The 25,693-nt window shown below is 34.6% G+C and overlaps 1 protein-coding gene across 3 annotated transcripts in view; it reads right to left on the minus strand.

Annotated features, from left to right (window-relative positions):
- Zcwpw2 (zinc finger CW-type and PWWP domain containing 2) overlaps nucleotides 1-25,693 on the minus strand; it is a 92,544-nt gene that overhangs the window by 31,046 nt on the left and 35,805 nt on the right. For all 3 annotated transcript variants that reach the window (XM_042666567.1, XM_042666568.1, XM_042666569.1), the window contains 2 exons: nucleotides 18,307-18,466; nucleotides 9,124-9,238 (listed from right to left, as the gene is read on the minus strand). In XM_042666567.1, the coding sequence (XP_042522501.1) occupies nucleotides 9,124-9,238; nucleotides 18,307-18,466 (275 nt within the window). The remainder of the gene's footprint in view (nucleotides 1-9,123; nucleotides 9,239-18,306; nucleotides 18,467-25,693) is intronic.

Raw genomic sequence — 25,693 nt, forward strand, 5'->3', positions numbered from 1 at the left:
AAGTGTGCCATCACAGTACAGAGAGTCTGGCCAGAGAGGGAAAATCCAGGCAGCTTGGTCAAGGAGACAGATCTGAGCACTTGCTAGCAGCAGCAGCCCAGCCCCATACCAACAAAGAGAATCCGGGACAAAGGCACCAGACGCGGCGTGTGAGCTGATTCTACTCACCATGAGCAAGAACTGACAAGGAGCATAAAACTTTATCCTATTGATTGCGGACCAGGGAAGGCCCAGGAATCAGGAGTCTGGCATGAGTAAAACCCTGACATCCTCACTCCCTCTTACAGAGCCACAGTGGGATGGCAGCTCCTCCCCCACCACCAGAGATCTCCATCTGACAATGGCCTGGTCGAACAGCTAGCCTGGGAAGAAAACAATTGGAGCCATTCAGCAAGTCACAGGAACCTGACCTTACCTGACAGGCTCAGCTCCTCCCAAGGGAAAGTCATCCTGCCCAGGCAGAGATAGCTCGGCATCCTGAGGAGTGACTTTCTTCACTGGTTAAACAAAGCCAGAGACTGCCCCTCCCCATTGCAGGATAAACAAACTAAAGCTCAGTAAACATAAACCCTGAGAATGGTTCCAGGCTGGGTTCTGTGAGTGTCTCAGGAGCTAGCCCCTCAGGGAAAAGCTACTGATTGCTGATAGGCCTCAACTCTACCCAGAACCTAGCCTCATCACAGCAACTCCAAGCTAGAGGAAACAGCCATCTGCCTCAAAGCAGATCTTCCTCCCACTGAACTAGGTTGGGAGGAGGATCACAAAGTCCTGGGTAACACAGAGCATTTTTCTGCCTGCTCAAACAAACTGACTTAAGAAATCATTAAGCCATAGGAAAACCAAACACCACAAGCAGACCAGAGGCTCCACCAAGAGACTGGTTACAGACACAGGGGAGATGTAAGATCTCCCCCCCCCCCCCACACACACACAAAATCAAAGAACTCTTTTGTCTACCTATTTTTTTATTTAAAAAATTGTTTTCTATTATTTTTTTTCATAATTTTTATTTTAGGTATATGTGTGTATGCTTTTTATTTTTATTTTTAAAAATCTCTTTTGACCTTTTGGTACCTTTTTTTCTTTTCTCTTTTTCTTTATTTAATTGCTGTTCTGTTCAACCCCAGATATATACCTGTCTTCAGTTATTAGATCTTATCCCTCATTGTGTACATACTTAACCAGAAATTTATTACTTAATTCACAACCTCTTAGGCTTAACTTCTTTAATAGTAGTATTATTTCTTTATAACTATATAATTTTCAAGTATTCCAATTTTAAGAAATTTTTTCATTTTTCCTTTTTATTTCTCCCCTCCTCTCATCATATCCTTTCTTCTCTCAATATCATTTCTTTATACTTACATAATTTTTAAGTGTTTCATTTTCTTAAATTAAAACTTTTGTTTTTCCATTTTTTCTTGTTTATTTTTTAAAATCTCTCTCCTATTATTCTGTCCTATCCATTTCCCCGTGTGAGATTAGGACTTAGTTAAGTTCACTCTCCTTTTATCTCTCCACATCTCTCTAATCCTATTTTTCCCCACAATTCTCTGTAAACCTAAAAATTTCTGGTTTGCTGACTCCCTCTTTGATGTTGTTAGCCCATTAATCCATAGTTGTTTGATGTTGAATAGATTGTATCTGTTGAGCTACATTGTATCTGCAGCCATTTTGACTCTGGTTGATGCTTGTCTTAAAATAGTGTTCTAGCACAAAATTGGTGTTACTTTCACACCAAATGGGCAGAATAAGCCAGAGAAACACAAGAAAAATGGCAAGTCTGGGTATCTCAACTCCCACTCAGGATAATCAGGTGACAGAACAGTTAATGAATAATCCAGAGATTTCCCAAAAAGCTCTACAAACACTACTGGTAAACAGAGTGAATGAAAAGATTGAAAACCTGCAAAGGACTCACTGTGAGTGTGATAGAGAGCAAAATGAGGCAAACTAAAGATTAATACAGGAACTTCACGAGCTAATGATGCTAATCAAAAATTCATACAGGAATCTCGTGAGCTTGAGGAAGCTACTTAAAGATTAATACAGGAATTGCATGAGCAGCTGAGAACCATCAAAGAGAAATACAGGAATTGTGTGAGCAGGTTAAAACAGTCAAAGAGAAAGACAGGAATTTCATGAGCACGCTGAGAACAGTCAAAGAGTAAGACAGGAATTTCATGAGTGTGAGGAAGCTAATCAAGGAATAATACAGGAATTGTGTGAGCAGAATGAGAATAGACAAAGATCAATACAGGCACTCATGGAATCCATAAACAGACAGCTGAAGGAATCCAGGGAGACCACAACAGGAATGCTGAATGGAGCAAGTCAGAAGGAAATCAACTAAGTGATTTGAGAATAAACACTGAACACCAAATTAAGGAAGTAAAGAAATTCATACATGATCTAAGACAAAGCTCCAACAAAGAATTTGAAGCCATCAAACCCGACCAATTAGAAGGAAAGGAAATAAAAAACAAAGTAGAAATTCTTGACAGTAGGTTAGACCAGGCAGAAGATCAAATCTTGGGGATTGAAGACAGCTTAGATATTATAGAGAAAGAACATACAACTATCCAACACACAACTATCCAAGACAAATCCAAGAAATATGATAAAGCAATTCAACATTTGGAAGACAGCATCAGAAGGCCTAATTTGAGGATAATAGGTGTAGAGGAGCACCTAGAGACAGAAGTTAATGGTCTAGGAAATTTATTTAACAGGATCCTAGCAGAGAACTTCTCAAACATGGAAAAAGATAGGCCTATTCAGATAAAAGAAGCATTCAGAACCCCAAATAGATGAGACCAGAACAAGACATCCCACCGTCACATAATAATCCTCACAGGATTAATTCAGACCAAGGAAAGGATCCTTAAAGCTGTCTAGGAGAAAAGATCAATCACTTATAATAATTTGAATATCCCCGGATTTCTCAGCAGAGAGAACCAAAGCAAGAAGAGCCTGGAATGAAGTATACTACACCCTAAAGACAAATAACTATCAACCAACAATACTGTACCCAGCTACATTCTCCTTCATAACAGAAAGTCAAATAAAAACCTTCCATAGCAAAGAAAAACTGAAACGATATATCTCCACCAAACCAGCCTTACAAAAGATACTTAAAGATGTCCTTCACATAGAAAACCAACAAGACCGCAATAAAGGCCAAGAAACTGCACCCAAATTGAGAATCCAAGAACCACAGGAAGAACCCAGTCGTCGCAGCCCTCAAGAAGGTAAAGAACAGGGCAGGAACTACCAAACATTTCTCAGTCCTAACTCTCAACATTAATGGACTTAACTCTCCAATTAAGCGATATAGACTGTCTAGTTGGATTAAAAAGCAAGATCCTTTTATCTACTGCCTTCAAGAGTCACACCTTGCCCATAAAAACAAACATTTTCTGAAAGTGAAAGGCTGGAATAAAATCTACCAAGCAAACAGCCCCCATAAACAGGCAGGAGTTGCAATCCTAATATCAGATAAAATGGACTTCAAATTAGAATTAGTGAGAAGAGATAAAGAAGGTCACTACATACTAACTAAGGGATCTCTCCTTCAGGAGGATATTACAATTCTAAATGAATATTCACCAAAAAATTTATCCAAGAAACACTATTTTCCCTTAAACCTCACATAGATCCAAAGACATTAATTGTTGGGGATGTTAACACACCACTATTCCCACTAGATAGATCAACTCAGCAAAAACTCAACAGAGAAACCACAGATCTAAACAACTGCATAGATCAGACATGTACCAAATATTTCACCCAGCAACATCAGAATCCACATTTTTCTCAGCAGCACATGGAACATTTTCCAAAACAAACTACATTTTAGGTCACAAAAGAAACTTGTCCAAATTCAGAAACATTGAAATTATGCCCTGCATTCTCTCAGACCACAAGGCAATAAAAGTAGAACTCAACACCAAAAGCCACCAAAGAAAGTCCTATAACACATGGAGGCTGAACAACACACTATTAAATCACCAGTGGGTGATGGAAGAGATTAGAAAGGAAATTCAACTGTTCATGATATTCAACAAAAATGAACACACAACCAAAGGAGGAGGCTGCAATGCTTGGTAAGAAATGTACGCATTATCCTGCCCATGTAATTGTACCCCTCTGTACAGTATGTTCACAAATAAAATAAAATTAAATTAAAAAAAAAAGAAAAAAAATGAACACACAAAGTATCAGCTCCTCTGGGACACAGCAAAGGCAATATTCAGGCAAGTTTATAGCTCTGAGATCCTCCATCAACATTGTGGAGAGATCTGAAACCACAATTTAATGAGACATCTGAACCTTCTTGAAAAAGACCAGCAAGATAAACTGCAATACAGTAGATGGAAATAATTAAAATTAAATCAGAATTAAATGAATTAGAATTAAAAAATAGAATCAATAAAACGGAGTTGGTTCCTTGAAAAAATTAACAAAATTCCCTTAGCAAATCTTATCAGAAAAAAAGAGAACACACCCAAATAAACAATCTCAGAGATGAGAATGGAAACATCATCACAGAAACAAGATTCAGAACAGTATAAAGGAATATTTCTCAAACCTTTATGTTAATAAATTTGAGCACCCTGAACAAATGGACCATTTTCTAGCAAATATCGACATGCCAAAAGTAAACCAAGATGAGTTAAACCAACTTCACAGCCCCATATCAAGCACTGAAATAGAAACAACAAGAAGAGTCCTCCCATCTAAGAAAAACCCAGGACCAGATGGATTTACAGTGGAATTCTACAAGTCTTTCAAAGCAGAACTCACATCAATACTCATCCAACTCTTCAATGAAATTGAAAGTTCACTACTGAACTCTTTCTATGAAGCCATCATAACCCTTACCCCAAAACCAGCCAGGGACTCATCAAAGAAAGAAAACTATACACCCATTTCTTTGATGAACATTGAAGCATAACTTCTCAACAAAATTTTGGCCAATCGACTTCAACAATTCATGCAAAAAATCATACACCACAATCAAACAGGATTCATTTCAGGGATGCAAAGCTGGTTCAATATACACAAATCAATTAATATAATTCATCACATCAACAAGAACAAGGAGAAGAACCACATGATTATTTCGATAGATGCAGAAAAAGTATTTGACAAGATCCAACATTCTTTTATGATGAAGGCTCTGGAAAAATTAGGAATCCATGGAACATTCCTCAATATAATAAAGGCTGTATATTACAAATCTACAGTCAGCATTATAGTTAATGGTGAAAAACTAAAGCCATTTCCTCTAAACTCAGGAACAAGACAAGGATGTGCACTCTCTCCACTTCTTTCAATTTAGTACTAGAATGCCAAGTTGCAGCAACAAGACAAGATACAAAAATAAAGGGGATCCAAATAGGGAAAGTTGAAATAAAACTCTCCCTCTTTGCAGATGACATGATCTTGTATTTTAAGAATCCCATGGATTACACTCCCAAATTACTTGAACTGACTCAAAACTTTGGCAAAGTAGCAGGGTTTAAAATTAACCCTCAAAAATCAATGGCTTGTACATCTCATTGTTGCAATGGGTCAACCTGTATCCATATTTAAACAATTAAGATGCTATGTCAAAAAACGAACTTTACAATTTAGGAGGGGAAGGGGGGGAAATGTAGTTATGGAGATGGGAGGGAAGGGATGGTAGAGGGAAAACAAAGTAGGAGGCAAAACGCTTGATAAAAAATGTACTAATTACCTTGCTCATGTGATTGTAATCCCTTTGTACAGTATTTTCACAATAAAAAACCTATTTAAAAAAATCAATGGCTTTTCTGTATGCCAACAATGTGAAGAGCACAACTGAAATCAGGAAAGCAATTCCATTCATAATAGCCCCACAAAAAAAAAATACTTAGTAATTAACTTAACCAAGGAAGTGAAGCTCCTCTATGATGAAAAATTTTAAAAACCTGAAAAAGAAAATCAAAACAGAACTTAGAGAGTGGAAAAACCTCCCATGCTCCTGGATTGGAAGGATCAACATCATGAAAATGGCAATATTTCCCGGGGCTATCTATAAATTCAATGCGATACCTATCAATATTCCAACCTTATTCTTCAAGGAAATAGAAGTAACCCCAAAATTCATATGGAACAATAAAAGACCCTGAATAGCAAAAACAATCCTTAACAGAAACAACATTGGTGGAGAAATATCAATACCACATTTGAAACTCTACTACAAAGCCATAGTAACCAAAACAGCTTGGTACTGGCACAAGAACAGACCTCAGGACCAATGGAATAGAACTGAAAACCCAGAAACGAACCCACAGACATACAGCCACCTAATCTTCGATAAGGGAGCTAAAAAAATAGAAGGAAGAAAGACAGCCTCTTCAGTAAATGGTGCTGACAAAATTGGTTAATCACCTGTAGAAAACTAAAGCTAGATCCTTATATATCACCCTTTACCAGAATCAACTCCAAATGGATCAAAGACCTCAGAGTCAAAGCAGACACCCTGAAAACATTACAGGACGGAATAGGAGAAACCCTAGGTCTCCTAAGCACAGGCTGAACTTTTCTTAATAGAGACCCAGTAACACAAGAAATCAGAGAAAGGTTGGACAAATGAGATTTCATGAAGCTGCAGAGCTTCTGCATGACAAAGGACATAGCTAGCAAGATCAATAGAAAGTCCATGGATTGGGAGAAGGTCTTCACTAGCCATACAATGGACAAGGGTCTCATATCTAAACTATAACTGGAACTCAAAAAATTAAATCCCCCAACAACAAATCCTTAAAGAAACAACTGCCCAATAAATAAGTGGACTAAAGACTTAAAGAGAAACTTCTCTGAAGAGGAAAGGATGGCCAATAGACACATGAAGAAATGCTCAACATCTCTAGCCATAAAAGAAATGCAAATCAAAACAACACTGAGATATCACCTCACCCCAGTTAGAATGGCTATAATCAAGAAACCTAATAACAACAGATGCTGGAGGGGATGTGGTCAGAAGAGAACCCTACTGCATTGTTGGTAGGAGTGTAAACTTGTTCAACTACTTTGGAAAGTAGCATGGAGGGTCCTCAAAAGATCCACATAGAACTCCCCTATGACCCAGCAATCCCACTTTTGGGCATTTACCTGAATGATCACAAACAAGACCATATTAAAGCTACCAGCACAACTATGTTTATCGCAGCATTATTTACCATAGCTAAGATATGGAACCAACCCAGATGCTCCTCAGTAGATGAATGGATCAAGAAAATGTGGAATATATACACAATGGAATTCTATGCCTCCATCAGAAAGAATGATATCAACCCATTTGTTAGGAAATGTAAAGACTTGGAAAAAATTATATTAAGTGAAGTAAGCCAGGCCCAAAGAACCATAGGTCCCATGGTTTCCCTTATTTGCCATAACTAATATATGTCTGGGACATGTAGAAAAGGTCAGATAAGATGATGTTAAGCAAAATGAACCCCAAGATAAGGACACAAGGGTTTTTTCTTTCTTACTATTGTTTTTAATGTATTTATAAGGTAGCATGTGATGTTTTTGTTGCTTTATATGTCCCTCCCCCAGGGTATAACCCTTGTTTTCACTGTATTTGATGTGGTATAATTTGGGGAGGGGAAGGGAAAAAACAAATTGTTTAAATAGGGATACAGATTGACCATTGCAACAATCAGATATACAAGATACTATGTCGAAAAAGGAACTTTACAATTTAAGAGGAGGGGTGGGGGGAGTTTGCAGATGTAGCTGAGGAGGTAGGATGGAAAGGAGGGTAGGGAAAAAAACAAAGGAGGAGGAAACAATGCTGAATAAGAAATGTACTCATTACCTTGCTCATGTAACTGTAACCCCTCTGTACAGTATTTTCACAATAAAATACAGACATTATATTTTGAATACAAGGGACATCACATTGTGGTTAAAAAAAAAAGTTTCTTTTCCTGAGCTCAGAATGATCCAGAAAGATTTACTTGTCATTCAGCCTTCACACCCTTTTCAAGGCTGCTTATTTGCTTCAACACTGAAACTTAGGATAATATTTGAACTTTTTCCCAAATAAAATATTTTTATAAAGAAGATTACTGGGTATTGTAAGGTATTACTGAAGATATACATGGATATTTGCAAAAAAGAATGTTCAGTCTAAGAACTGAACACAGTAATCTATTTTAGAATTAAAGGTAATTTAGAATGAATAAAATATAAAATGATTATGAACATTAAGTAAAAAAAATGTAAAACATTTTAAGCTCATTAACAATTATCTTTTATGGGCTTATCATAACCCCTTTAGATTCAATATGTGCTATATCTATTACAGTCTTTTAGAGGAATTAATTTTAAAAAACTATAAAACATGAGGATTCCAGAGAACTGCCTTTGAAAATGATCTAAAATATTACTATATTTTTACCTAATATTCAAAAGAGTTTAAAGTTATATTTTGTCTTGCATTTGAAACTAAAATATTTAAGAAATATTGTGTTCTGAAAAAGTATAGCACTATCCAAGTGAAATGATCATACTCTCAATTCATTTTGAGTCTATTGAAATCCTTGCATGTTTTTGAATATACAAGATGGCCACATAGTCTAAGAGTAAGAAATGCAACAGGAAGCACTAGCTACAATCCCTGAATTGTATATTTTTAGTCATGAATAATAGTTTTACAGCAAGGTTCCAGTGGCTATAATCTAGCTAACTCAGGAGGCTGAGATCTGAAGATAGCCCTTTGAAGCCAAGCTAGTTCAGGAAAGTCTTTGAGACTCTTACTTCTAATTAACCACCAATGGGGGAAAAAAGTCAAAAGTGGAGTTGTGGCTAAAGTAAAAGAGCTCTGGCCTTAAGCATAAAAGCTCAGGAATGTGCTTCCGCCCTGAGTTCAAGCCCCAGGACTAGCATGCACTGACACGTGCACAGACACAAAAGTTTCAAGAACAAAATACAGGATATTAATATATGTAAAAATATTTTGCAATGGACACAGATACAATATTTCCCTTTGAAGAGAAAGAGACAAATTTTAGATGCATAAACATTTCAGAAAACATATATTGGAAGAAATCCTTATTTGGTGGTGGGAAGAATTGAAAAACTCACTGTGTTTTGATAGGTAGCATGTTTCTAGCCTTTGCTCATAAGAATATCCATAGAGTAGGTGGGCTTCTTCTAGTGCACTTTTATGCCACCTCTTTTTACTTATACATTTTCCTGGCTACATAAAATACAGAAAAAAATAGTTACTTTTAAATAAATCATTTTCTTTTAATCCAGATGATTTAACTATTGAGCTGGAACTAATTGAAAGGTGCATAAAGGTACATAAATTGAAAGGTGCGTAAATTGAAAGTTGCATAAAGACAAGAGGCAATAAATATTTCACCTTTGTATCTTCCAGAGTTTGCATATGTCTAACATCTCATTGTATATTATTCAAGCATTCAGGAAGTGATTGTTAAGGTTTGGTTAATTGGTAATTATAGTCTTAAGCATTGGTTAATTAGTAATACAATTACGTAATAATATAGTTTTGCATATTGAATCTAAAATTTTCATTCATTAAATTATTCCTTAGGGAAAATAAAAAGATTAAAATATAAGTAGTTTAATTATCACAAAAATCTGCTATTTTTGACTATATAGCCTTTAGATTTGTGTGTGTGTGTGTGTGTGTGTGTGTGTGTGTATGTATGTGTGTGAGTACTGAATCTTAAACTCAAAGCCTATGCACTGTACCTTAGCTTTTTCCCTCAACGCCAGTGCTCTACCACTTAAGAAACTTGATTGGTGGTAAATTGGAGATAAGAATCCCACAGATTTTTTGCTGGCTTTGAACCATGATCTTCAGATCTCAGCCTCCTGAGTAACTAAAGATTTTGCATGTTTAAAACACCTCTTCAACTCTAATCATCCTAATGTTAAGAAGTTATCATGGAAAATCACCTAAAAGCTTGTATAGACTAAGGCTTGGTATGTATGTAATTCAGGAAGAGTGCTTGCCTAGTATGTGTGATAATTTAGGTTTAATCCATAGTACTAAAGAAAAAGATGAACTGATAAAAGCTTGTGTAATAGTTTCTGTACTGTTCCTTAGAAATATACAAGGAAATACTTTTGTTTTTTGTTAATTCTTGTGAAAAACTAATATGCCATGGGAGGGGAGAGGAGATCTTTAGTGGTCTAATAGAATTGAAAAGTTCTGTATAAAATAACTTGTCTGACTCTTTAAGAAGTTATTGGTAGATCTGTGCCACCTAGTGGTAATATGAATGAACACTTTCTAAGGAAAGTCAATTTTACAAAGAATTTTTATTTTTATAATTTTATTTGTAAATGTTAAAAAATAGAGGGTTTGTAGTTAAACAAGTACAGTAAATAACACATTTCATTTTCGATGTCATTCCTTCCCTTCAATTTTATAAAGAATTTTGATTTTCAGAATTAGAGTTAACTCTGGATTGTATTTTACTTAAGGTTTTTAAATTCAAGAAGTAATATACTCAAATTCTAGCAATACATATGTACCACCTATAAAGTACAGAGGAATCAATTATTAATATCTCCTTTCTAGTGTTCAGAGATTATATACACTTTCACTGTTGACTGAGTCAATGTATCATAAACCTGACTCTCTGAAAACTGATTGTATAAGAGAAGACTAGACTTTGGACAAAGTAAGTAAAAGAACTTTTTTAATTTACTGAGATAGGTCAGGTTATCAAGAAAGTGAGACTTTTGACCTGGGGATATCACTCAAGAGAGTATTTGTTGATGGTGTGCAAGGGCCTAGGTTCCATCTCCAAAAAGAGTAAGAGATTTGGAGAAAGATTGAGAATTGAGGTGTAGGCAGGAGCCAGAGCTCAAACCTATAATCTTAGCTACCCAGGAGGCTGAGATCTGGAGGATCAAGTTTGAAATCAGTCCAGGTAAAAAAGTCTGACAGACTCCATCTCCAATTACCAGCAAAAATACCAGATTGGAGTGGAGGCATTCATCAAATGGTAGAGTAACAGCATGAGTAAGAAAGTCAAGTGAGAATTCAAGATCCAAGGTTCAGTTATAATCAAATTTTCATATTTTAAAACCATAAATATTCTCTCTTTAAGAAATAGCTATACTGGAAACATCACTAAAGTGGTAAAGCACTAGTCATAAGCAATCAAGCTGACTGAGCATGAAGCCCTGAGTTCAATTCCTGATATATATACATGTGTGTGTGTGTGTGTGTGTATATATATATATATATATATATATATACATATACATATATACACACATAATTCAATTCCTTTGTTGATATTAATCTTTTACTATTTTTTATTAATAGTCTTTTACTATTTTTTCAAGGCTAGGACTTGAACTCTGGGTGCTATCCCTGAGCTTTTTTGTTCAAAGGTAATGTTATACCACTTGAGCCACAATTTCACTTCTGGATTTCTGGTGGTTATAAGGAAATAATAATTTTAGAATTTTCATATTGGCTTATCTGGCATACTAAATACACAGGAAAGACTTTTCTTTCCAGGCTGGCTTTGAATTGCTATCCTCAAGTCTCCGCCTCCTACACAGTTAGGATTCAGGCTTAAGCCACCAGCACCCAGCTGAGTACTGAAATGGGGACATTTCATCTCAACATTGGTGTAAACTTATGAATGTAAGTAATATGAAAACAAGTTAATTTTTGATAAATGAAAAAAACAGGATATACTTGGGATCAGGATGAGGTTTGAAACTAAGTAGATGGCTAGACAAGAAAAGATAATGTCCTGCATGAATGAAAATTCCTAGCCATGTTAAAAATGATAGTTTGAAAATCACTGTCCTACGTGATCTTGTTTCCAGCAGGTGTTATTGGCCAAACCTTCATATATTTTCCTATTCTCCATAGTTTGAGGAGGAAGTTGAATATTCCTTCTCTGTAACTTCCGACTCTGATTTAGTTTTCTGACATTGCTGCATACTAATAGGTGGCAAAATTGAGGAAAATACCATATTTATTTACCAGGAAGTTCAATGGAGACATTTCTTCAATCTAGCAACAATTCATGTTTGTTTCTTTGTATCATTTTTTTTTCTATATATGAATCACTGCAGACATTAGATTAGCTGGGGTTGTAACAAGGTAAATCTTATTCATCAAACTGGACTGTGTTAGCACACCATTTTTAGCTACTTTTTTTCCCCCTAAATCAAACTCAATGTGATATACTTTTCAAACTGGGAATGTAAAGTTTATTTCAGTCATTTGGGGGTACCTTAAGTTTACATAAATTGTAAAGCCATACATAGTTTTTACATGATCATGCATACCAACAGCTTCTTTACCATACTAGGGCAAAATAATCTTTTAAGAGGCTTAATATCTTAATGGTATTTATTGTTCCCAAGTACCCCACTGTGCCATTCTTCTCCTAGGCACTGCCACTTGCCCATGGCAGATTTCTGTCATTCTACAGGAGGAGAAGAATGTATTCTCTGCCTTGCTGCTCTTGGTTCTCCTTCTAGCCTCTCTATTTGAAGTCCACTCTCCTTACCCTCCAGGAATTCAGATCAGGAAAACAAAAAAGACCTGTTTTTGACCATAACAACAGAAAATTGCCTTGCTCAGGAATACAAAATGCTCAGTTGCCTTTTGGAATAAAGTAGAAGGAAAATATAAACAAAATTTATAACCAACTAACCACTGCTATTTGGCTAGTGGTTAGTTATTAAGCCCTTGTCATGGAGCTTGAAAATTCAAATAGAAAGGTTACACCTTTGCTCAAGTCTGATTTTTCTCTATAGAACTCATAACTAATATGCAACATCTTTTCCTTATTTGTTTACTTGTCCTATTCTGCTAATTAAAGTCTCATGAGCCCACTGAATTTTGTCTTTGTTCAAAAATGGGCCTGGGTGATGTCCATTAGCTTTTTCTTCAAAGCTGGTGCTCCACCACTTGAGCCACAGTTCTGCTTCTTGCTTTTTGCTGGTTAATTGGAGATAAGAATCTCAGGGATTTGTATATCCACAGTCTTTGAATTGCAGTTCTCAGCACTTGGCCTACTGAGTTGCTATGATTACAAGCATGAGACATTGAGACCCACTATATAGTAGTTCCTGAGATTCCCTTTGAATCTATATTTTAACCAGACTGGCTATAAGCTGATTAAAGTACAGATTCCTAAAATACTCTCCAGTGAGTACTTTTGAAGCAGGATAGGCTAATGGAAAAAATGAAGCATGGTAAGCTTACAGCAAATACAGGAGAAAGTCATTTGCCTACTTCCCTTAAGATTAAGGAACCAAAGTCATTTATTATATAAAAATGAGGCAGGATAAATTGAGGAAAATGAGGCCTACTGAAGGCAATTCAGAAACATGGTATTTAGAATCCCAGAAGCACTATCTTTGCTTCAAAGAGAGACAACAGAATTTCTCCCTTCTTGAGGAATTCATTCTTACCATAAGAAGTAACATTTGTCTGGCAGGATGTATGCCTTCCTAAGAAAAATGCTCCCTCAAAATTTAAGCAACCTCCTACCCAAAATGCAGACAACAGGATGCCTTCTTTATCTCAAGGACAAGCATCTGTTCTATGGCAGGATGCATTCTTACCTGGAAAGAATGCCCCAAACATCCAGAAATTCAGAAAATGCAACGATAGGAGGGATTACAGCAAAGATAAAACACCTATTTTAGCTAAGTCAGACCCCATGCCTTTACCATAAAAATACCCCTAAGACCCGAGGAGCTGAGTGTCTCTCCTTCAGAACACTCACACTCTGTGTCCCCGGGCCTTTCTGTTTGCCTATTTGTCTGTATGCCTGCTTGCCTGCTTGCTTACTCAATAAAGCTCTGCTAAGTTTTCTTACCATCATGACTTGTCCAGAAGTTCTTATTCTGTGATCAAAGTCAAGGACCCTAAGTGAAGAGTTGATCTTTTGAAGGAAACCTTCACCTGCATCTGGTGACAGGTTCAGGAATGCCTGTTTTAAGGATATTTATACCAGAACTTGATGACCAGCAAGTTGTGCAGCCAATAGTAAAGACAACACAACACAAGTATACCCACCTTGTAGTAATAATAATCACTACTGATAATGTTACAAAAGAATGAAATTCTACATTTTAATGATCCAAATTCATGGCAAGTAATCAGTGTATTAAAGGTGGTTTAGAAGCCTTTAACAGTTTAGTTCACCTTTGAAAAACCATAGGTAAAGATTAAGTTAATTAATCAAATTAGCTGAATTAAAAATAGTTCAATACTTCATTACAAATTACACTAAAGAGCCATAGTAACTGGCACAGCAGGAACTGGTACAAAAACAGGCTAAATAAATAGAAGACTTGGGAATAAACATACATGGCTAACAGCCATATCTCATTCTCAGACAAAGTTATGGAAAATAAAATCGAAAAAAGAAGCCTTCTCAACAATAGTACTGGGACAACTGGTTATCTACATGTAGATGACTGAAAGTAGATACCTATCTCTCAATCTGTAGACAAATAATCCCAAATTAGATCAAAGACTTTAATGTATGACCAAAATCTTTGAAATAATTAGAGAGAAATAGAGAGTAAATAGTTCAACTTCTAATCTTGATAGACATTAGCTAATGACTTTCTGAATAATTATGTATCTAATAGTTAAGGAAAAAATAGAAAGAAGTGATAGCACTTTATCAAATGAAAATGATTTAGTGAAACAAAAGAAACAATTGATATGTACAAGACACTATGTAGAAAACGAACTTTTCAACTTGGGGGGGAGGGGGAGTTGGGGAGGTGGGAAGGGAAGGGATGGTGGGGAAAAACAAAGGAAGAGGTAACAATGCTTCATAGGAAATGTACTCATTACCTTATTCATGTAACTAACAATAAAAATATATTTAAAAAGAGATTATCAAGAAAATGAGATAGTAACTCTGTTCACAGTACAGAGTTAAGTGAATACATATTTTATTTATATAGGAACTTGATTATTATTTTTTAGCTTACTGATTTATCCAGTGCCTATTTTCACTCACTAATAAGCTCATTAGGTAGTAGTATTATATTTACACATCAGGAAGGTAAAGCACTGAATTTAAAACTTGCACAGATTTATACAGCTATTAAGATAGCCTTAAATTCATACATAGGCAACATAGCTCCAGAGATTTTGTGCTCAGTAACTACAAAATGATACCATTTCACTACAAGCAATTCTGTTGTACAATCTAGAAGATGGTGGTGAACAGCTCCTAGTCCATATCATAAAAATTAGATGGGGTTTAAAATGATTGGAACTTGTCATGAGGTACTTTTCATATAAAGTCAATTCTAAATTGCACATTAATTTTTTTCTAGCACTATTAACTAGCAGCTTAAAAAATAAATAATCATTGAAATTTACAAGCATAATTAAATTTAAGTATAATTAAAATGGCAAATAATAGGCTTCATTTGTTTTATAAACAATTTAAAAACATAAAAATTAGTTGTATATAAAGCATTTTTAAAAAATTTATTTCAAGTTGTAGAGATTTTATTTTCCAAAAATGAATTGTCATAGAAGGAAAACAGTTGTAAATACTGCTATGTAAAATGACAGTGAATTACTCATAATATATTGATGAATAAAAAGGAAGGAAATGAGCACCAAGGCAAGAGATAATTTTTAAGGTCAGTACTTATTTGAAATGCTGCTATCTCCTGCTGCTCAGTCTGGCTGACTGTTTTATGAAGGATGTTAAGCACAGTTAGGGGAAATGTACAGAAAATGTACATGAAAACAGGCATGTGCTCATTTGCTTTTAATCTTTAAAAAGTCAAGTTTTGTCCAAAGTATTTAAAGCAACCGTATTAGTGGCTATAAAGATATGAACCTAAAAGAAAATCTGCTTATTGGACTGCCATTTTCTAACCTATGCTTGCTTACTTTTAATAGACAATGTACTCATAGGTAAACATTCATTGTATTTATATAGAGATAGATGCTCAGATTCTATATTTAATGATAGAATCATATGAGCAAGTAGGAGACTTGGGTGGAAAAAGATGGTTTAATATGTGATACAGAAGCAGCACTTATTCTGTAGGTCAAACAGAAAGGTAAAGAGGTCATATTTCTGAAAATTATTTAAACATTAATCAGAATTGTTTGACACTTAGGAAATGAAGTTCTTGCTGAGGTCATATATTTGTCCAATATTTCCTAAAAATATTCAAAAATAAAAGAGAAGGAACAAAAAAAGAGTGAAAAACATATCCACATATAGATTTCTCAGTTACATGAGTTTTGCAGCTCACCATTCCTTGATGAAGAATACATCTAGTAGTTACTTTGTTGCATATACTACTAACTTAAGAATTCCAGCGTGGCACCGATGGCTCATGCCTCTAATCCTAGCTATTCAAGAGACTTGAGATGTAAGGATCACAGGTCAAAGCCAACCTGGGCAGGAAAGTCATGAAATTCTATTTCCAAATAAGTACCCAGAACGCTGGAAATTGAGTGGTGGTGCAAATGGTAGAGTGCTAGCCTTGAGCAAAAAAAAAAAAAAAAAAATCTCAGGGACAGCACCTAGGCCCTGAGTACCAGCCCCAGTACCAGCCCCCCCAAAAAGAGAAAAAAAAACTCATTGTAAGACATCTTTACTTCATTCATAAAGGTCAATTTAATTTGATTCTGAGGTCAATTTAATGAGTCTTGATTATTGGCTTATAAACAATGATAGGAATGATTTTTCAAAGAGAAAGTAAGCATACTTGTAAGAAATTGAGATAACTTCGTGTTGAAATTTCTTAGAAAAACATTGCCATTCCACAAATGAGAAATGTAGTTGATACTTACTACATTGTTCTTGTATTTGATACTGGAAAGTTAGCCACCTGTTCCATTCTTGAAATAATATAAGAAGATTTAGTCACCGATTGACAATGACAATTATATATGCCTATTATTCTTCCTTTTGTTATTAGAAAAAGTGACTTACACAACTTGTGCAAATTACATACTTCCTCTAGAAGAAATGATATTTACATTTTCGACTACATATTGCTCTCTAAGAGATATGAAAATTATTTTTAGTTTGAAATTCTTTTTACCCTAGAAAGATGGAAAGAGCAGGGAAGAAACAGTCTTCTGTGGTTGTCAGAAGACATGGTTAGAAACACATCCAAACATGAAAACATAGAAAGAACCTCAGGTTGAGGTCACTGACCAAACTAATTTGAAGTAGATGTGTGTGTGGGTATTCTCTATTTGTACAGTTTTACTAAATAGAATTTCCTTCTAGCTAATTGTACAAAAATGCTATGGATGTCAAGGAAAAAGTAAAACCATTTTAGTGTATCAAATTTCCACAGCTTTGATCTTACATGGACTGAATTTCACGCTTTAATTAAGTATACCCCAAGAAATAGATCTGAATATATATACTTTTCACCATAATATAGAAAAATACAGTTAAAAGTTTCCACATTTATGCATCTATTTTTTCCTAGGTTTTAAATGAAAGTAAGAAAAGTTTGAATATTAGAATGTAAAAAAATGATTTTTATTACATATAACAAATCTTAGGAAAAAGTCCAATTTACTTATTTTGGTCAGCCTCAAAATCCAATCTATTCATTAATTGTAATATGTAATTCAAAATAAAAGGAGTATAAAATGTTTGCTTTTTAAAAATCACCAAAAATATTAAATGTCTAAAAATCAATTACATAAAAATTTCAGTTGGAAAATTTAAAATTCCTACAGGTGATGTATTCACTAGCCCAGACTTCGATACAGTAATGAGGATGAGGACTACTTTCATGAGCAGTTGCACTTCCCATTAGCAGGGAAGATCCAGACTTATCTGTACCTGCCACAAGGTTTTGCTGGTGCCTTGGATTTTGGTCCTAACATACTTATAAAATTGTTACATTAAATTATTTCTGATAAATATTAAGTCCTTTCAATACTGAATTGTTTCTGACATGTATATATCTATCTATATCTATCTATCTATATATATTCCTTAGATACTTTACATTGAAAATTGTTTTTTCTTCCTTGAATTGCATAAAGTCATACCATACTAGTAGTATATCAAAAAGAAGACAAAAATTATAAAATAAAATTCCAAAGGTAATTTTATATCCATAAGTTCTTTAAAACAAAAATGTTTGAATTTAACAAGTGGTAATTATTATTTTGTGTATATAAGTTAAATTTAAGTGATTATATACCTTTTAGGAACTGAAATGAAATAGTCACTAGTAAAAACAAATGCAAAACTTATAAACGTTTGATGTAACCATACCAACCTTTGATACGATACTATAATGTTCAACAAATCTTGCATTTATCCATGATTTTGAATGGGGATCTCCCAGGAATTCAATGTGATATTGTTCAACGTTTCCATCCAAGTCATAGTTTACATAATTTTCTTGAAGAGGATCAGGGCAAAGTACCCCTGGCCAACTTTAAAATATACATTTTTAATTATTTTAATGCTTCAAAAAGGCAAATATCAATACATATGGCAAAATTACTTATTAATCTTTTTTCCTCTGAATTTTAATGACTATTTCACAAAATATTAAATTTGTTTAATTACATCTTTAACCAATATGGTATTCATTTGATACAAGAAATAAATTGTACCATTGTAATTATAAAAAATTTTGAAATAGAGACAAATTTAAGGCATAGATAAAATATGAAGACTGTGAAATGAAAAAGTTCCAGAACCAGTGATACTTAAGCACTGACAAGAGGAAAAATAAGACTATCATATAAAGGTTTATCAAAGATTTGAATACAGGATGCGAGGGAGACTATGGTCAACATACTTTATGTACAAACATGAAAATGCAGCAGGGAAGCTTGCTAGACTAGTTTGGAAAGTAGGATGGTAGAGAGGAAAGTATTGACCAAGGAAGTGACTATGATCAAGGTTTATGTTAAAATGAAACCTCCTTATATACCTCATGTATGCTAATAAAAAGGATTATCTAATTTTAGAAACACAAATGTTTAATTTCCAAGATGTTAATTAATTTTCATGGCTTCTACCAAACTAGAGAAAGCTGATATTCTCTGAGTATGGACTGACACAATACACTTACAGTGTAAACTACTGTAACACTTTGGCATAAAAGTATAAAAGAAAAAGTGAATATTAACCTCCACAGTTATATATTATCCTTTTTACCTTTTGTTCCATAGACAAGAATCAATTTGCTTAGAATATTCAGCTCTAGCTCTAAAATGTATCCTTTATTTTCTAAAAATTAGCTGTTTTTAAAAGGTTTTTCCTGTCTCTTTTGAGGTGATCATATAAATTTTGTCTTTGATTCTGTTTACATGTTATTTTACATATATAGACTTGGGCATATTGAGCCATCCTCACATCTCTATAAAGAAGGATCATGGTGTATGACCTTTTTAATGTTGTTGAATTGGTTGCAAGTATTTTATTAAGAATTGTTGGGATTCGGGCTGGGATGTAGCTCAGTGGCAAAGCGCTTGCCTAGCAAATGCAACGTCCTGGGTTCGATCCCCAGTACCAAAAAAGAAAAGACAAAAAAAAAAAAAAAGAATTGTTGGGATTGGATGCATGGCTCAGTTAGTAAAGCACTACACAATGCACAAAAGCATCAAGTACTGAGTTTGAGTCTCAGAACAACAGAAAAAGGAATTGTTGTGTCTACATTCATTTAAAAACTGGTTTATAATTTACTTTTAAGATTGCATCCTTGTCTGGGTTTTGGTATTATAGTAAGACTGGCTTCATAGAATAAATTTTATGAAGTTCCTTCTTTTTTTATTTAAAAACTGTTAAGACATTAGAAATAGAAGGAATGTACCTCAATACAAAACAAGATGTATATAACAAACCTATGGCTAACATCGTACTAACTGGAAAAAAAAACTACAGCATTTTATCTGAAGTTGGAATGAGATAAGGTAACCTAATCTTATTCAATTGAGTACAGGAATTCCAAGTCAGAACAATAAGCAAATGGAAAAAGATGTTCAAATAAAGGAAGAAATCAAATTATTCCAATTTAAAAATGGTACAATCTTATATTTAAAATACCTAAAGACTTCACCAAGACATATCTATATCTGGTCAACACTTTAGGCAGCATATAAAGATATAAAATAAATATAAAAATTTGTATATACCAACAATGAATAGATTGATAAAGAAATCAGACAAACAGCTCTACTTATAATCTCCAAAACAAAACAACCCAACCATGGGAAACACCTCTACAGTGAAACTTATAAAAACTTGAAGAAAATAATTGAAGATACTAAAAGATATTAAAAAAAAAAAAACTCCCAGCTGGGTACTGGTGTAATCCTAGCTACAGGTACACACCTGTAGTCCTAGCTACTCATGAGGCTGAGATCTGAGGATCATGGTTCAAAGCCAGCCCGGGCAAGGAAAGTCCGTGAGACTCCTATCTCCAATAAACCACTAGAAAACTGGAAGTGGCGCTGTGGCTCAAGCGATAGAGTGCTTGCCTTGAGCTGAAGAGCTGAGGGATAGCACCCAAGCCCAGAGTTCAAGCTCCACAACCGACCAAAAAAACAAAACAAAACAAAAAAAAACCCACTCCCATGTTCACAGATTAGCAGAATACTGTGAAAATGGCTATAGTATTAAAAGCAATCTATATTCAATATAATTCTCATCAAAATGCAAATGTCATTCTTCACATAAAAGAAAAATCAGTCCTAAAATTCATATTGAAGCATAAAAATTCTTGAATAAAAAAATTCCATCTTGAACAAAAAGGCTAACACTGATGGTATCACAATACTAGACATCAAATTAAATTACAGAGCTAACAAAAATAGAGTAACAAAAACAGCTAGGCCTTGGCTTAAAAACAGACAAGGTTACCAATAGAACAAGAGCTCCCTCCCACAAACAACACAAACAATAATGATTTGGCCTTTGACAAAGAAACCAAAAAGTATGTTAAAGAAAAGACAGCTTCTTTAACAAATGGTATTGAGAAAACCATACCAACATTCAAATCTTCAACAAATGGTACTAAGAAAACCATACAACATGTAAAAAAAAAAAAAAAACTAGACACTTTTAGCCTAAAGAAAAATCAACTCAAAATGGATTGAAGACCTTAAATGTAAGACCTAAAATCCTGACACTACATCAGAAGAACATAGGGAAAACACTGAAAGATATAGTATATACAATTATTTTCTGAATAGTATTTTACTTACCAAATAAAAGCAAGGATTGAAAAATATGATTTTATTAAATTTAAAAGCCTCAAAGGAAACAATTACCAGAATCAAGATATATCCCACAGAATAGAAGAAAATCTTTTGACATATTCAAAATTTCAAACAAAATGACACAGAGGCTCTCTCTTACCCAAGGCAAATGGAAATCAGCAAGGAAAAATAGATAGATTCTGGCAAAGATGTGGGACAAAGTGTGTGTGTGTGTGTGTGTGTGTGTGTGTGTGTGTGTGTGTGTGTGTGTGTGTGTGTGTGTGTGTGTGTGTGTGTGTGTGTGTGTGTGTGTGTGTGTGTGTGTGTGTGTGTGTGTGTGTGTGTGTCATGGAACTTGAACTCAGGGTTGGTTGCTGTCCCTGAGATTCTTTTTTCTCAAGGCTAACACTCTACCACTTGAGCCATAGCACTGCTTCTGGCTTTTTCTGAGTAGTTTATTGGGTATAATAGGTTCCCAGGCTGGTTTTGAACCACTATCCTTAGATCTCAGCCTCCTGAGTAGCTAGGAATATAGGTGTGAAACACCAGTGCCTAGTGCAAAGGAAACTTACACACTTCTGGTGGGAAAGTAAACTAATACTACCACAACCACTGTGGGAATCAGAAGTTTTATCAAAAAAACTAAAAGGAGACCTGTGTTATGATCCTTCTGTATTGATCTTGGGTATATATCCAAAGGAGCGTAAATCAACATTAACAATACCTGCACATCCATGTTTACCACAGCATTATATATGCACAAATGCCAAGCTAGGAAATTAACTAGAACCGATATAAAATAAATACATAAATAAAATGTTTTATCTACACCATGAAGTCATGTGGTGTAATGAATTATGTAATTTTCAGGAAAATGAATGGGGCTAGAAATTATCATGTTAAGCAAAATAAGCTAGATTTAAAAAGTTAAGTATTATTGCACATTTTCTTTTATGTAGAATCCTCACTGTTCAGGTGGCTGAGATCAGAGGATCATGTTCAAAGCTAGCCAGGGAAACAAAGTCCATGAGACTCTGCTCTCTAATAAACTACCCAAAAGACTGAAGTAGAGATGTGGCTCAAAAGGTAGAATACTAACCTTGAACACAAAAGCTCAAGGATAGCACTCAGGCCCTGAGTTCAAGCTGAAGACCAGCACCAATAAAAAAGGGAGGGGGGATGGTATGATAAGAAATGAATACGGGGAGGGGGCGGGGGGAGGATGGGATGGGAAGGGGAAACAAAGGAGGCTACAATGCTTGATAAGAAATGTACTCATTATCTTGCCCATGTAATTGTAACCCCTCTGTACAGCATTTTTACAATTAAAAAAAAAAGCAAAAAAAGAAAAAAGAGGAAAAAAAGAAATGAATATGATCAAAGTACATTATATGCAAGTATGAAAATTTCATCATGAATCCAATTAGTTTGCATGATTATAAAATACTATAAATAAGAACCTTTTTTTTAAAAAAAAGAGCAAAATGATGATAAAGCAGGAACAGTAAAATTGGGGCTGTAATACAAAAGGTACAATTTATTAAGAAAAAGTAATTTAGAATTTACTTAAATAAAAAACAAATGCCCACCCCCCCCCCAAAACATTGTCTGACTCTCCTTTCCTTCCCTTCCCTGGACCAAATCAATCTCAACAGAATTCAATGATCCATTGGACACATGTACACAAAGTATTTCCACTATATTCACCATCACTATTCACTTTTTTCCATTCCAATAGTACTTCCTTTCTAAATTCCCCTCAACAGTCCCACAGTTGCAAATTTTTTTATGTGTGTACCTGTATGCGTGTATATAATTCTCTATGTGTTTACAAGTATGCTTATTGTATAGATTCCACATACACATCTGGGAGAAAAAAATCCTGCTGAACCATCATTTGATTAACATGATTTCTAGTGACCACAGTGAATTTATTTATTATAGTGGAAGTTTTTTGAAAGGTTCTATTTATAGTCTTCTATATATGAAAAATGTACCAGAAAAAATCTATTTATATCAATTAATGTACCTCTATTGAATCAACCTGCATACCTAGAGTCAAACTATCTTGATATTATATATCATTTTGAGATTTCTTTTAGAATTTTTTCTACAATAGGTAGGATAACCTATTATTGGTGAATGTGGGGCACAAAAAGAAGGGGTAAAAATGCTCGATAAAAAATATACTCATTACCTTACTCATGTAACTGTATATGTAAGTCTGTACAACATCTTTACAATAAAATGAAATTTTAAAAAAGTCTCCACTACTATTGTGCTGGGATCTGTACTTTTAAGTGCAGTAGTATTTGTTTAATGAAGGTAGATGCAGCAATATTTGGCACCTAGATGTTAGCCATTGTATTTCCTCTTGATGGATTGTTCTCTTTTTTCTGTCCCTTCTGACTGATTTTATTTGAAGTTTACTTTTCAGATATGAAACTGCCTGCCTTTTGAGTTTGTTTGGTTGCTAATGTTTGTTTTTATCCGTAAGAATTTTTTTTTTTTTTTTTTGTCGGTCATAGGTGCTGAACTCTGGGCCTGGGAGCTGTCCCTCAGCAATTCAGCTCAAGGCTAGTGCCCTACCTCTTGAGCGACAGTGCCTCTTCTGGCTTTTTTCTGCTTATGTGGTGCTGAGGAGTCGAACCCAGGGCCTCATGCAAGTGAGGCAAGCACTCTACCATTGAGTTAATTTCCCAGCCAAGAAAAATTTTTATAGGTAACAAATGATCAGATTTTGCTTCTTAATCATTCTTCCATTCTTTTGACTTTTTTACTGGAGAACTGAGACCATAGGCATTCAAAATGTTTTTGATTTTTCTCATGAAGATTTTTTTCATAGAAATGTAAGTTCATAATGTACTGCAGATAAAAGCACAGGTCATTAATAAATTTTACAGTGGAAAAATATTGGGGAGTAATATTTTCTATATAAAATAAGTAGTAATTACCTATGTATAACTATCTCTATGAACTCTATATGCTTTATAGTTTTGACAATATATAAAAGCAATCAGTGGTAACTGACTGTCAAAAGAGGGAATCAGGAGGAATACCTTGAGTTCTCTTTCCTCCCTTCTTACACTAATTTAGCTGGGGTTTCCCACAACCCAGTAGAAAACCAAAAGGAATGAAACCTTGCTACTGATCAGCCTCTGAGGGCACAGAAAATGCTGGAGAAAGGTGGCATGTGAATCTCTAGGAGCAAATGAGAATGGCCAACACAAATTTGCAAAGTGCTTCCTGATCATCAATAATCTTTCACAGTAACCCATTTACCTCTCATACCTTGAAAGGAAAACTGAAGAAATAGGAAGTCCAAGATTTTCAGAGCTTCTCAATAACATTGCCAATTTTAAACATAACAGAGCCAAAACTTAAGCTACTTCAAATTCTATACATAGAATTTGTGCAGTGTACTTGAAGAAACTTGAATGTAAGAAAATGTAAATAAATAAATTTTGAGAGATGCTTTGGAAAAAATGTTTATCTTCCCTATATAGGATTCCTTTAGGTATCTTGTGTATCTTCTGGTTTTATGACAATAAATTGCTTCAGGTGTTTATTATGGAAATTTTCATTTGTCTTTCAGTTATGAATGGTAGCTTTGCTGAATAGAATAATCTACATTGGCACTATAATCTACATTGGCACTGATTTACTTTCAGTGTTTGAAATATATGATTCCATGTCTCTTTGTTTTTAAGTTTTCTATTAAGAAATCTGTTGGTAGAGTGATGTGTTTGCCATTATATGTAATTGGGTGCTAATCTCCTTGAGCTTTCATTCTTCCCTTTCTGTATACTCAACATTTTACTTATAATTTGTCTTGGGGTTTTAGTTTCCTAATCTGATCTTATGTGTATCTTTACATCTTGTGTACCTCAATATCTATTTTTTCCAAAACATTGGAAATTTTCTCCTATGTTTTAAAACTGAAAATGATTTATATCCCTGTAGTTTGTACCTCTTCTTGCTTTATGCCTATAATTTGGGAGTGTCATCTTTTAATTGTGTCTCAGAGGACCTGAGTAATCCTTTCTTTCTTAAAAAAATTTTTACTGCCATTCTTCATCTGACTGTTCTAATACATTCTTATTCTGAATCTCTTGTATTCTGATAATTAACATCTACAGAGACTTTCCACATTTTTTTAAAGATTATAAAACTGGCTTATTGCAAAAGAAACTCAAGAATAACCAGTTAAGTTCTTATCCTCATGCTACCCAATACAAGCAAGAGGTGTTAACCAATTTCACATCAGGAACCAGGACACACAAGAAAGTATACATCCAGGCTGTAATTGGGAGAGAGAAAGAACCTTCACACCTCCACATAGGTACAGAAAACAGGATAAGGGCACAGCCCGGTCAGATACTGGTGGTGTGAAACATGGGTATAACCAGGCAAGTGCAGTATGGGAGAGGAAGACTGCAGATTCTTGCATTG

The sequence above is a fragment of the Dipodomys spectabilis genome, unplaced genomic scaffold (genome assembly GCF_019054845.1).
Source record: "Dipodomys spectabilis isolate Male_0828 unplaced genomic scaffold, ASM1905484v1 ptg000365l, whole genome shotgun sequence".
Lineage (NCBI taxonomy): Eukaryota > Metazoa > Chordata > Mammalia > Rodentia > Heteromyidae > Dipodomys > Dipodomys spectabilis.